At 42.0% G+C, this 14,702-nt stretch overlaps 1 protein-coding gene across 1 annotated transcript in view; it reads right to left on the bottom strand.

Annotated features, from left to right (window-relative positions):
• The window catches only part of LOC134676358 (leucine-rich repeat serine/threonine-protein kinase 1), a 130,410-nt gene extending 119,396 nt beyond the window's left edge, over nt 1-11,014 (bottom strand). The window contains exons 1-3 of the mRNA XM_063534716.1: nt 10,710-11,014; nt 9,400-9,591; nt 6,626-6,791 (exon numbers count right to left, since the gene is read on the bottom strand). Coding sequence (XP_063390786.1) covers nt 6,626-6,791; nt 9,400-9,591; nt 10,710-10,760 — 409 coding nt within the window. The 5' untranslated portion in view covers nt 10,761-11,014. The remainder of the gene's footprint in view (nt 1-6,625; nt 6,792-9,399; nt 9,592-10,709) is intronic.
• Nucleotides 11,015-14,702: the final 3,688 nt, after the last annotated feature.

Raw genomic sequence — 14,702 nt, 5'->3', positions numbered from 1 at the left:
TTTCCCAGAGATAAGACCTAGATAGATCGATTTTTTTCTTCCCCGAAAACCCACACATAGCAAATTTCATCGATATCGTTAGAGCCCTTTCCAAGATCCCCGAAATATATCTTAAATACCTATAATTTATAGCAAGCTTTTAAATGTGCATAAACAACTTTCTGAATGAATTCTATTCATAAAATGGGTAATATGCACTTTTGCTGCTGTGTGTTACCTACACATCATTATCAGCTTTTTTAAATTAATGTTAACTTCTAGTTCAGTTTGAATGTACTATATTGACCGTTGGATCAATCAACCAATTGACTGCGCCCGTCCGCCACACACCGCATGGTCCGTTCAGCAATTGACCCTCTTAAGGACTGACCTTCGACTGCAGACCATATAGGTATGTCAACTGATTTGATACTTATTTCAGTACTAACTATTCACTAACTAAAGCTGGCGGCGCGACAGCAGCGGCTGAAACCCTAAGACGCCGCAAATATGCTCGTCTTACAAAAAAACCACCTATTTGCGGCGTTCGCGGTAGAGACCCTGGGGCCGTGGTGTCGTGACGCTCACAATCTTTTTAAGGGCCTAATAAAAAGACTATTTGAAACCACGGGTGACCCTAGGGCTGACTCATTCCTAGGCCAAAGAATAGGCATAGCTATTCAGCGTGGGAATGTAGAAAGCATTATGGGCACCCTTCCGCAGGGGACAGATCTGGGGGACCTAAGGTAGGTGGGTAAGTTTATTTATTTATTTTATTAGTTTTAATTTATTTAGTTTATAATTAATTTTAATAACAGTTTGTATAAGTTTTGTTATTGAATAAAATGTCACTATTCTAAAATGATACTTACATATTTATTTGATGTGATTTCTGCTTGAAATCACAAGATATTTTTATAAGAAAAAAGTCTCAAGTTTTTTCCTATTGTTACCATACTTGCATGTTCTGTGTATGACAGTAACACAAAAGACAGTTACAAAAATGTATGGAAACTTTTGGGACAGATTTTTATTTCTGTTGGGATTAAAAATAACAGAATACAGAAACATTTTCACAAATATTTTTTTTTAGCTTGGTCTCCCACATATTTGTAAATAAATCCTGGAGTCACGTATGAGTCAAATCGAAAACATTTCCTAACTATTGGCATTTGTTTAAAAATAACTTGAATAAAATGCTGTGCCAAGTTATTCGACTTATCAAACGCCGCGGACTTGCCTCCCAAACGTGTACCTATAACACTGTGTGAAATAGAAATAGAAATATTTATTTGCTTAAACATGGTAAATGCGTACAGATGTCAAAAGTAAATTAATTTAGTATCACATGTTTAGCCAAATATGGCATGCAAACTTAAAGCTGTGTGTGTGTGTGTATATATATGTGTGTGTGTGTTTTAAACAGATAGATAACACAAGTATACAAACAAGCATTGATACCATACACTTGAAGGTCACTGTCTTTACTTCATTTGGTTTAAACACTATATTTATGGTCTAAGAGCTACGGAAATAGGTTTGCAATTTATAGAGCAACGAAATCCCTCTAGTTAGTGTGCCATACTATCATTATTAATTAATCCGGGCGCCTGGCAGCTGTTCAGCGGTGGGAATATATATCCCCAATTCCTGATTCAAAGATTGTAAAAAGTACACTGCTATCAGTTTCATTTGTCTCATGATATTATGTCGCATTAAGTCCGCCATTTCTACATTATTTTTATGTTTTGTGCAATAATGTTTAAATAAATAAATATCCCTCTGTCCCCAGAGTTACCCCGATTGGCGGCAGTGGCATATCAAACATTTAATTTAAAGTTATACTTATTACAATATTTTTTTTTATGATATAGCAGCCAAACGATAAGCTAAAAAACATCCAACGAGTGATCTAAGATCATACATTCCATGGGCACTTCACTGTGAGTAAATTCTTAATGGACGAAAAACATAATCCTATGTAACTATAACTACATACTAGGGTATTATACTGTATTTAAAATAAATTATTTTACACCATGCATGAAATAAAGCACCAGATAATTATTAGAAAAACACTGACAGGAGTTATTTTTAAACACAAGTTCTATTTAATAAATCGGATAGAAATATAAAAAGTAGGCGAATTAACCGTGACGTCACGATGTAATGTTTCATATAAATTCCATATTAGCAACTCGTTTGACAGTTCTAAAAAGTAACTGATTTGACTAGTAGGAAAATACCCTATTATATATTTAATATTATACTGCAAAACGTAATTCAAGACCAAAAAAAGTGAGACAATGTTGCCATTGCAATAATTTGTTTCTAAAATTGTAAATTCCTTTTGATAAATAATCACGCTAAGATAATTTATTAATTAGTAATTTTACTCCTACTATTTAAAAAAGTACTTTTATTTATTTATTTGTACATAAATACAAGACGCGCTAGTAAAAAAAGTGGCAACATTTCTTACTTTTTTTGGTCTTGAATTACGTTTTGCAGTATAGTACCGCGAAATACGAAAGATACGGGTAGCAAGCGTACGCGACGCGCTCGCGATCAGGTTGGTAGGCAACTGAATTAGCGGCGAGTACACACTTACACAGACGGCGATAATATTCGTGCTCGTAACATAGTACTGACCACACCACAAGTGCCTTTTACACATTACTATACAGTGTGGAAAGATTAAGTCGGGCCCTGGAGGGAAACTACCTTAAAACCTTATGGCTCCTCTACACGATGGGCCAACGCCGGCCACTCCAAGGGACGCATTTATGCGTTAGAGGGAGCAAGTCATATTGCTATCTCATTCTACCGCATGGCTGCGTCCCTTGGAGTGGCCGGCGTTGGCCCATCGAGTAGAGGAGCCATTAAGCTGGCTCATTTTACTTAAAGGAGACATTCCTTTATAAAGAAAGAAAACTGCATTAATTCTCTTTCCACATTGTATATAGCGACGTGTGAATCGGATTTTGACGACCGGTCTGGCCTAGCGGGTACCATTACCATGCCTGTGAAGCCGGTGGTCCTGGGTTCGAATCCCGGTAAGGGCATTTATTTGTGATGAGCACAGATAATTGTTCCTGAGTCGTGGATGTTTTCTATGTATTTAAGTATTTGTATATTATACAGGGTGGAAAAATAAGTCCGGCCCTGGAGGGAAACTACCTTAAATCCTTAAGCTGGCTCATTTTACTTAAAGGAGACATTCCTTTATTTTTAAAAAGAAACAAAACTGCATTCAAAGGTTTTCTAAAACTCGCTTGCCTCGCCCGGGACTCGAACCGTCTAAAAATTCCAAAAACTAAAAACTCGCAATTTTATTCTACTAATCGATACAGTTAACGTTAATGATAACATTTCTCCAAGAAACATTAGGTCTTACACTCGTCTGTCGTACAAAATATCCATAAAATGTAATATTTAGTACTTAAGATTTTATTAGACAAGCCAAATTGAAGAAAAAAAATAAAAATAATGTGAATGCAGTTTTGTTTCTTTAAAAAAATAAAAGAATGTCTCCTTTAAGTAAAATGAGCCAGCTTAAGGATTTAAGGTAGTTTCCCTCCAGGGCCCGACTTATCTTTCCACCCTGTATATATCGTCGTCTGAGTACCCACAACACTAGCCTTCTTCAGCTTACCGTAGGACTTAGTCAAATTGTGAAAAATATCCCTATAATATTAATTATTTATAACAAAAAAAAATCGGATGCAGTGTGCCAAGCGCCATAGTGATAGCAGGGGTGCGAAACTCCTGACTTCGGCCCAACTCGGCTCCGCTTAGCTCAGCATTGCTCCGAGCGATTATCAGGGTTGGCACCACTTGACTTCCTTTTACGTGCACGACCACAGATAACATAATCACTTGAATTTTGACAACCCTAAATAGCCGAAAGGGATAGTGTCATACATTAGAAAAGGGACAATATGATTCGACCCTGAACCGCTGTCAAACTTGGGTTTTGTATGAAGTTTCCTTTCTGCACGGCGGTACTATTATTTATTCTGTGGTGATAGTTTTTGTGCTCTAATATGAGCACTTCTGTGAGCAACTGTACACGGCTGCGGTTTTAGAGCCCTCCATATAAATTATAAATATATGCAAATCCACGGTCTTACGAAACCGTATTAGTTATTTTATAAATACCACGACAGGTGGGTATCTTTCGTAATTAACCTACTTTACAAGTTATAAAGTGTACAAATTGTTTGTTTATAATAATAAAATAATAAAAAGCCCATTTATTCCATAACCAACTTAAACTATAGGTAATTAGGTACACGAAAAAAAAAAATACAGTTATAATTTTGAACTACAAATTAGCTAACATAAAAATAATTAATTTTAATCTACATCTTTAAAAAATCTTTAAAACTAAGTAGGTTTGGACCCCTCTCGGGTAAAGACCTCCCTCAAGTAAATTGTTTGTTTACTTTATTTTAAATACCTAAATATACAGACTATAGTACAATTTTATTCTACTTCTTTTTTTAGGGTTCCGTACCTCCAAAGGAAAAAACGGAACCCTTATAGGATCACTCGTGCGTCTGTCTGTCTGTCCGTCTGTCACAGCCTATTTTCTCGGAAACTGCTGGACCAATTAAGTTGAAATTTTGTACACATACGTAAATTTGTGACCCAAAGATGGACACGTTTTTTTTTTATAATTTCAAAATACATAGGTTCGAAGTTATTTAAGAAAATAGCCAAAAAATTACCCCCCCCCCCCCCCCTCTTTATCTCCGAAACTACTGGGTCTTAAAAAAATACACAAAGTAATTCTTTACCTATAGATGACAGGAAAACCTATTAGAAATGTGCAGTCAAGCGTGAGTCGGACTTAATGTACGGAACCCTTGGGAACGCGAGTCCGAATTCATATAATAGTTATTTACGATACAAGCGCGGACAAGAGGAAATCCGAAACGAGTGGCGATAAATTGAAACACGACCGAAGGGAGTGTTTTAAATCGACACGAGTTGCGAATTACCTATTCCCACGTGTATCGTACAACGACGTTTTACAGTACATATGGCCCTTTAAACTTTTGACATCGCACGAAAAGTGCTATTTTACGCACTAGTGCGAGAAAATAGGACCATATGTACTGTAAATAGAATTTTTATATAAATAGAATAAAAACGTAGATATAAATAGACCAAAACAAGTCGCATACAAACTGGAGATATAAAACGCGAGCGACCGGTTCTCTGGGTCACGGTGATGTAACACATAACCGACTTATGCGCCGGCGCGCGGTCAAGGACATTCTAGCGATAGCCGGAAATATATGAACGTCATTGGCATCACTCTTAAATATGTCAACGTTATATCTTTTGAACCTTTAAGTTAATCATCTATAAAGATAAAGCGACCGACAAGTGCTCATCCATGAATTACATCACACGGTAAAGGCGGGGATCCAGAAAATGTGACATGTTGTGACAGGGAGGGGGGAGAAACATTGTGACATCACTGTAACTTATTTAAATCATTTAATTCGCTGTACAGTTAAATAACAAGGTTTTGGAACGATAATCATTTTTTTTATGTGATGTCGCTCGTAGAATCAATAGCCGTAGTAAAAACATGAATCACATGCCTACTCGGGTAGATCAACAAATCAATCTGACGTCTCCTGTGCTGCCCCCTACAGTTTATGCACGCAGGGAGCAGGGATATTGCGAATATTCGCATCCGCATCCGCATCCAAGGAACTTCCGCATTATTTGCAACATCCGCATCCGCATAAAATCGATGCGGAGCTTATGCGGATGCGGATGTCGACCAAGTCGGTACAGGAACGTGTTAGCGGCGGCGTAAGTGCTGGGTATTTTCGTCATTATCTATATCCAGAAAAAGTCGGCCAAGTTACTGTTTATTAAATATAACGCACCTATAGTTCGTTTTTTTTAGCATTAGAAAGAACTCCACAGAAGCACGCGTGCAGTTTTCGTCAGGCTCTCTAATTGTTAATAATTATTGAATTATCTAATGTAGCATGGTCAATACATATAATTTACTTCAAATTATTACCGCTAAAAGTGCCGGATTTGGAACCACAAGCTTACTTCTGCGAAGTTCTTTCTAATGCTAAAAAATACGGACTATAGGTATATTCTTGCTCAAATACTAAACGTTTCTATAATAGTTGATGTTTTTTATGTACCTAATCTTGACATCCGCATCCGCGGATGTGTGCCTTTAAATATCCGCATCCGCGAATGTCAAAAAATCTGCATCCGCAACATGCCTCGCAGAGAGCGTAGGTATATACTTTAAAACAACTTGCAATTGCACATTGGCGACATAAGAGGACTTGGGGTAGGGTTATAGAGATGTTGTAATTGACCGAGCGAGAGTAAAGGTCTCCGATTCAGCTTGGACGAAAATGCTTTCAATATCTCTTCTACAGGCATTTCTTAACCGGTCCTTGTGAAATGGCGCAGCTGTAATGCAGGGGCGTAGCGTCTGCCGTGTCGCGGGTTCCCAGCAAAGACTTGCGTCTACATCTACATGACTCACCGCTCGCGTTGTTAGCTCCCTGGCTGCTTGACGATATCTGGCTGCCCTCTAGGGCGTAGCGCCCGTCGCGTCGCGGGGCGCCAGCGGAACCCCAACATGACTCACCGCTCGCATTTCTCAGCTCCCTGACCGCCTGGCGATGGCCCGCGCGCTCCGCCAGCTGCAGGGGCGTAGCGCCCGCCGCGTCGCGAGCCGCCAGCGAAGCCCCGGCCGCTAGCAGAGCCCTGACGTTCTCTACGTGACCGCGTTCAGCCGCTATGTGGAGCGCCGTCTGTGCACAAAGAACGTGTCTGCATACAAAAAGAACGCTTCACACTATAGTCTGTATCTTTAGGTATTTAAATAAGAGTAAACAAAATCTACCCTCAAATGGCTCCTTAAGCCAGTTGAGGATAGATGAAAACATTACATGATCAGATAATGTCAGGTTAAATTCAGGTCGTTTTGTATTTGGTTGGTTAGCCAATAAATGTTATACCCAAAAATTTACACATTGTTTACTTTCATTTAAATACCTAAAAATACAGACTCTAGGGATCGGTCCGGTATTCCTTTCAAGGGATTTTGAAGGGGTATTTCATAAGGCTTTGCTTACCAAAGCCGTTGCTAAATAAAACCCTTTCATTTGGCTTTTTAAGTGCTTCATACGGATAAGCTGAGTACCCGTTCCTAAGAGTTAACCTCTTCAAGGGGTATTGATTATAAATTGAAACTCATATGCCATTTTAAACTGTCTCTTGGTATACATAGAATCGAATATTGCTCGTTTATGTTTAAAAAGTGAAGGACTGGGTGTCACCTGTGCTGTCAATATTTTTTTGAATTAGGAAGGGGATATCCTTTCGTTTTAGCGGTATCTCTGAAAGGGATACCTCTTCTTAGAGCTAAGTCAAATGAACGGGTAATAAATTCAAAGGGAAAGAAAATCGTTGGGCCTAAGTGTACCTACTCGATAAACAACTAAACCATTTAAAGGTTATTTTTCTGGGGGAGAAACAGCAGCGGTTCCTACATATTTGTGTCAATGTGTGTACCTTGCCCCCTGTCGCCGTGTCCTCTCTCGCGTCGACAGTGGCGCCGGCGGCGAGCAGCGCGCGCAGACAGCGCGAGCGCTCTGCGAGCGCGGCCGCGTGGAGCGCGCAGCGCGCGCGCGAGTCTCGCGCGTCCGGGTCCGCGCCGCCCGCCACCAGGGATAGAAGGAGCTTTTCGTTGACCTACAGTGTTGCCTATACAATAGTTGATAATTCCAGTACCTTGCCCCCTGTCGCCGTGTCCACTCTCGCGTCGACAGTGGAGCAGGCCGCGAGCAGCGAGCGCAGACAGCGCGAGCGCTCCGCGAGCGCGGCCGCGTGGAGCGCGCAGCGCGCGCGCGAGTCGCGCGCGTTTGGGTCCGCGCCGCCCGCCACCAGGGATACCAGGAGCTCCTCGTTGACCTACAGTGCTATACAACTGTTGACAATTCCAGTACCTTGCCCCCTGTCGCCGTGTCCTCTCTCGCGTCGACAGTGGCGCCGGCCGCGAGCAGCGAGCGCAGACAGCGCGAGCGCTCCGCGAGTCGCGCGCGTCCGGGTCCGCGCCGCCCGCCACCAGGGATACCAGGAGCTCCTCGTTGACCTACAGTGCTATACAACTGTTGACAATTCCAGTACCTTGCCCCCTGTCGCCGTGTCCTCTCTCGCGTCGACAGTGGCGCCGGCGGCGAGCAGCGCGCGCAGACAGCGCGAGCGCTCTGCGAGCGCGGCCGCGTGGAGCGCGCAGCGCGCGCGCGAGTCTCGCGCGTCCGGGTCCGCGCCGCCCGCCACCAGGGATAGAAGGAGCTTTTCGTTGACCTACAGTGTTGCCTATACAATAGTTGATAATTCCAGTACCTTGCCCCCTGTCGCCGTGTCCACTCTCGCGTCGACAGTGGAGCAGGCCGCGAGCAGCGAGCGCAGACAGCGCGAGCGCTCCGCGAGCGCGGCCGCGTGGAGCGCGCAGCGCGCGCGCGAGTCGCGCGCGTTTGGGTCCGCGCCGCCCGCCACCAGGGATACCAGGAGCTCCTCGTTGACCTACAGTGCTATACAACTGTTGACAATTCCAGTACCTTGCCCCCTGTCGCCGTGTCCTCTCTCGCGTCGACAGTGGCGCCGGCCGCGAGCAGCGAGCGCAGACAGCGCGAGCGCTCCGCGAGTCGCGCGCGTCCGGGTCCGCGCCGCCCGCCACCAGGGATACCAGGAGCTCCTCGTTGACCTACAGTGCTATACAACTGTTGACAATTCCAGTACCTTGCCCCCTGTCGCCGTGTCCTCTCTCGCGTCGACAGTGGCGCCGGCCGCGAGCAGCGAGTGCAGACAGCGCGAGCGCTCCGCGAGTCGCGCGCGTCCGGGTCCGCGCCGCCCGCCACCAGGGATACCAGGAGCTCCTCGTTGACCTACAGTGCTATACAACTGTTGACAATTCCAGTACCTTGCCCCCTGTCGCCGTGTCCTCTCTCGCGTCGACAGTGGCGCCGGCCGCGAGCAGCGAGCGCAGACAGCGCGAGCGCTCCGCGAGCGAGGCCGCGTGGAGCGCGCAGCGCGCGCGCGAGTCTCGCGCGTCCGAGTCCGCGCCGCCCGCCACCAGGGATAGAAGGAACTCCTCGTTGACCTACAGTGCTATACAACAGTTGACAATTCCCGTACCTTGCCCCCTGTCGCCGTGTCCTCTCTCGCGTCGACAGTGGCGCCGGCGGCGAGCAGCGCGCGCAGACAGCGCGAGCGCTCTGCGAGCGCGGCCGCGTGGAGCGCGCAGCGCGCGCGCGAGTCGCGCGCGTCCGGGTCCGCGCCGCCCGCTACCAGGGATAGCAGGAACTCCTCGTTGACCTACAGTGCTGCCTATACAACAGTTGACAATTCCAGTACCTTGCCCCCTGTCGCCGTGTCCTCTCTCGCGTCGACAGTGGCGCCGGCGGCGAGCAGCGCGCGCAGACAGCGCGAGCGCTCCGCGAGCGCGGCCGCGTGGAGCGCGCAGCGCGCGCGCGAGTCGCGCGCGTCCGGGTCCGCGCCGCCCGCCACCAGGGATAACAGGAGCTCCTCATTGTCCCAGAGAGCTGCCTGTAAAACAACCGTTTTCAAATCCACCGATTACATATAAATGCTTCAGAAAACAATAAAATGGGCCGTACAACGACCTCAATGACCATGTATACTCTACAAGAGTGTACGACTAAGAAGAAGAACTACTATTGAATTATGTATAAATGAATTAATTTGAATAAATTTGCACTTTGCGACAGAAAAGTGACGAAATAATATATCATTAACATTAATTTAAGAAGAGAGACAATATTATGAGGAAAGCATGCAGGGAGATGTAAATGTAAACGTTTTACAGAAAAGTTTTTCCTACAAAACATGCTTATTTTAGCGTTTTGATAGAAATTTTTCTAAATCTTTTAGGTTTCCTATATATATTTTGCACTATTTGTCAAAAAAATTGTAAGTCTTTTTTGCACCCCCTTTGATTTAGGCCGGCCCTGTTTTATAAAATAAACACATTTAATTCAAGTCTCAGACTTTCATTATGGTAAAGAAAAATTATCAACATATAGCTAGTATTTCAAAATAATGTTTACCCATCTCTAAGAACTGGACAGCCGCCAATTTGTACCTCCAATAGCGGGGTCTAGATATAACCAACCAATGAAAACTATAATGAATATGATCGGTCCAGCCGTTTTTGAGTTATTGCAAGAAATCTTCTCTTCTTAGTAAAAAGACACACTGCGAAGGTACTTCTTTAGTCCCTTATGCTTGCAATGTACATGATACTTACTATTAGCCCCCGTTTGGCCTGTTTTGACAGAATGGTAACTACAAAACCCTACACTGAGCATGGCCCGACATGCTCTTGATTTTTTTTGCTTTATATTGTATTCACACACAAAAGAATACATTATCAACTTCCTAGTCATAGAATTGAGAAACTCACAAAGAAATTCAAGTATATAAACTATAAAAAACCTTAAAAATACATGAGTTGTACAAATACCTTGTTCAAAATGTATCTCCAATTTTTCCGCTCCATTACCACAAATGGTATCTTACCATTACATTTCGACACCTGCGAGACCTCGCGGTGCGACTCATCGCGGATTACACGCAACTTAGACGCGCTCAGTCTAATACTAATCCTATTTAGATACCCACTTTCTATAGCCATTTCTCCTCACCTGGTGTAGTAGGCGGCCTTGAAACTGATCCTCGTCCGGAGACAGGTCCATCTCAACGCATTTCAACTCAATTCTGCGGCCGAAACTAACATTTCCGGCAAACTGATGCAGTCAAGCGTTGCAAGTTGTTGACACTACATAACTGTGGCACACACGAGATTTTCTGACAAAACTTTGCAGGAAACGAGTGAAATAATATCTTCTGATGGTTTTGCAAACCAAGTTACTTATTTATTACGCTTTTATGTGATGCAATAAGTATTAATTAAATAGAATGTGTATTGATTTTAAACTGCAATTCTTTTGCATATAACAGCTGTCAATAGTGTCAATGTCAGCAGCATATTGTTCTCATTTACACGATTTGCTGGAATTTTACGCTTGACAGTAATACTGGTAGAATAACTCCATACATCATTCTTACCAAAACGCGCGTTATACATGGGTAATACTGGTCTATGATTGAATATTCATTTTTATTTATTTAGTTTCAAAACTATTCTAATCTATACAATTATAACGTTTAACTTCTGATTCAGTCCATAATACATGGGTAATACTGGTCTATGATTGAATATTCATTTTTATTTATTTAGTTTCAAAACTATTCTAATCTATACAATTATAACGTTTAACTTCTGATTCAGTCCTTTATACAACATTTTATCCTGTATAATTTGTATTTTAAAATCCCATTATCTGTCACTGCCTTAATTTGCCTTTATTTATTTATGTATGTATATATGTATGTATGTATATATGTATATATATATGTATTTTATATATTTATTGTATTTACTTAGAATAATTCTTTAATATATCTTTTATATTTATTCTTGATATGTGAGGCTATTCTATTAGTATTCTACGTAATCTCGTATCTGCACTACCCGTTCATTGTTGTAAGTTATTGGTTTCCTGCTACCCAAAGGTTGTCTGGAAGAGATCGCTTTTGAGCGATAAGACCGCCTGTTGTTACCTAATGTAATATCTGTTCTTTTTCTGTATTCCTTTTCATTATGTGGTGCACAATAAAGAATATATTATTATTATTATTATTTTTTATTTTATTTCTAGTTTTAACTTTAGTTTTAATATTGTATCCAATATAAATAATTAACCTAGTTTAGTAAAGCTGAGACCGGTCTATGATTGGTTTAAATAGGGACAGACAATGTCATGATTCGTCGGTTCGAGACATACATTTGCTGAAAGAGGAAACAAACTAAGTATTTAGTCGAGGTCATAGATTTATAATATATAGAGATACCTTTCAAGCGAGCTGTCACTGTTGCCACTTTTGTTTAGTGTACGATTAAAAAAGTGGTAACAGACTATCGCACAGGACCGCGACCTTGGAGTGGTTCTAGGAATTGCTCGTACTGGCGTGGGCTTCCACACTCATACACACGGGCCACACGGCAGAAAAAACTGCGCAGTTCGGACTGCACAGTTTTATCGCTACGATTTATCGCAAGGCCCCTACCTTTTCTGTTCTCTTTGACGGCGCAGCAACTAGTATCATTTCTCTCTCCTCGCTCTTTTAAAATGCCATTTGTCAAAAAAGGACAACCATACTGTTGACAAGGTGAACTTCAAGTCAAGTGTTGCCTTTTTTGATGCATCCAGGCTGTGTATGTGTGCGTAAAAACGTGTATGTGTGCTCTTTTAGGGATGTGAAAAGTCGATTTTAATCATGTTATATATCGATAAATGCTACACAGTGGAATGAAATAGCAATTAATTGAAGCTTCGATATCTTTGTTAAACATATACATAATTGAAATGCTAATGAATAATAAATATATTAGAATATAATAAAATATTTCAATTATTGCGGAACACATATCTTAGTAGGTGTTTATGTATTTTAATTAAATATCTGAACTTTCCCTTGGTTCCCTGCTGGGGCGTGACGATAAAATTGTGATCTGATAACCACAATAAAGAATAAAAGCGTTTTTGTTCATTTTAGATATCGTCAAACCTTTGAAGTAAAATTAAAATTGTAAGAAATGTCGATAGTTTATCGATATGACTTTATCGACATGGCTACAGCAAGGTGGTGTTAAATTGTTAATCGTACACTAAACAAAAGTGGCAACAGTGACAGCTCGCTGAGACCCCGTCTCTATATATTATGTCTATGATTTATCGTTACGTGAGTAGCCGGGGTTAGTCGCATTGCTATTATTCGAGGGATACCATGATGCATATAATGACCCGTAAATTGGGGTATTTTGTATTTTAATAAAATTTTACATATGAATTGTAAGTTATATTAATTTATAACTGCTGTATAACTGGAAATGGAAATACATGAACAACAAAATTGAACTGTGTTTAAATTAACATGTAAATGAAATTTAAGCATTACGGTTATCACCATCTTTCTAACGTATAGATATGGCGCAGGCACTAATTTTGCAATAAGAGTAACACATTACAAAATGAATATTTCGTTTATTATTTCCAGATTTCTACGACATGCAGCCACGCGTAATAAATGGATATCAGCTACCGGAAAAAGAAACTAGGTTTTTTTTTGCACCGAAACCGGAACTGAAACTTCCGTCGGGTACTACTTTTTTAGGGTTCCGTACCCAAAGGGAAAAACGGGACCCTATTACTAAGACTTCGCTGCCCGTCCGTCCGTCCGTCCGTCTGTCTGTCACCAGGCTGTATCTCATGAACCGAACGAACAGTTGAAATTTTCACAGATGATGTATTTCTGTTGTCGCTATAACAACAAATACTAAAAACAGAATAAAATAAAGATTTAAATGGGGCTCCCATACAACAAACGCACGAAGGGTTCCGTACCATAATGCAAAAAAAAAAACAAAAAAAAGCAAAAAGAAAACGGTCACCCATCCAAGTACTGACCCCTCCCGACGTTGCTTAACTTTGGTCAAAAATCACGTTTGTTGTATGGAAGCCCCATTTAAATCTTTATTTTATTCTGTTTTTAGTATTTGTTGTTATAGCGGCAACAGAAATACATCATCTGTGAAAATTTCAACTGTCTAGCTATCACGGTTCGTGAGATACAGCCTGGTGACAGACGGACGGACGGACGGACGGACGGACAGCGAAGTCTTAGTAATAGGGTCCCGTTTTACCCTTTGGGTACGGAACCCTAAAAAGAGTGTGGGAAAAAGAAACCTCCAACACGCCCTCTTAATCGTGGACGACTTCCATCAAGTCCTAAACAAAAGACACGTGCTTACAGTATGGCAATGCCTTAGTAACATTGTCATAGATATCTAGGGACTGGCCTTACGGGCAAGAATAATGAGGCATGACAGGGGCCAGTACAGCGGTGTGACACCGGTAAAACGCGATTGGTTGATGAGTTTGCATCGCGCGCGCTATTGGTCGCAACTAGTTGCGTTAGACTGCACGATTGGCTGGAATTCGTGAGTCACACCGCTAAACTAGTACCTACCATTTTTAGTGCACGTAAGGCTAGTCCATAGATATATAGGTTAATGCTTGGTAAGTACATCAGCAGTCATCTGCTCAGTAGGCATATAAGTCAACTCAATGACGTTATTCTCAATAGTCTCACGTATATAGTGATATCTAACGTCCACATGTTTAGATCGTTTGTGGAATACTGGATTGGTGGCCAGTTTAGCAGCAGACTGGTTATCACTGTACAAAGTAACAGTATTACTACAACCTGTCAACTCAGCAAGAACCGCACGGACGTATACCGCCTCTTCGGCAGCTTCAGACCAAGCTATATACTCTAGCTTTATTCAAATCTCAAATAAAAATACATTCGATACGAGTACCTCAGTCTACGTGCTATCCAATCGTAATCGCTTGCTGTGACAATCGATTTGGCTTAGTTACATCCTTCGAGCAACACCGGCTTCCGACACGTCGGAAGGGAGGGGCCCAAGCGATATCTCGCCGTACAAATCTTTCTGCCATTTTTCGCGGGGGGAAAGGTGCACACAGTCGCATTTCTCACACACTTACATA

This window comes from Cydia fagiglandana, chromosome 24, assembly GCF_963556715.1.
Source record: "Cydia fagiglandana chromosome 24, ilCydFagi1.1, whole genome shotgun sequence".
Lineage (NCBI taxonomy): Eukaryota > Metazoa > Arthropoda > Insecta > Lepidoptera > Tortricidae > Cydia > Cydia fagiglandana.
Note: the sequence above shows the minus strand (reverse complement) of the source record. Positions and strands in the feature narration are given on the sequence as shown.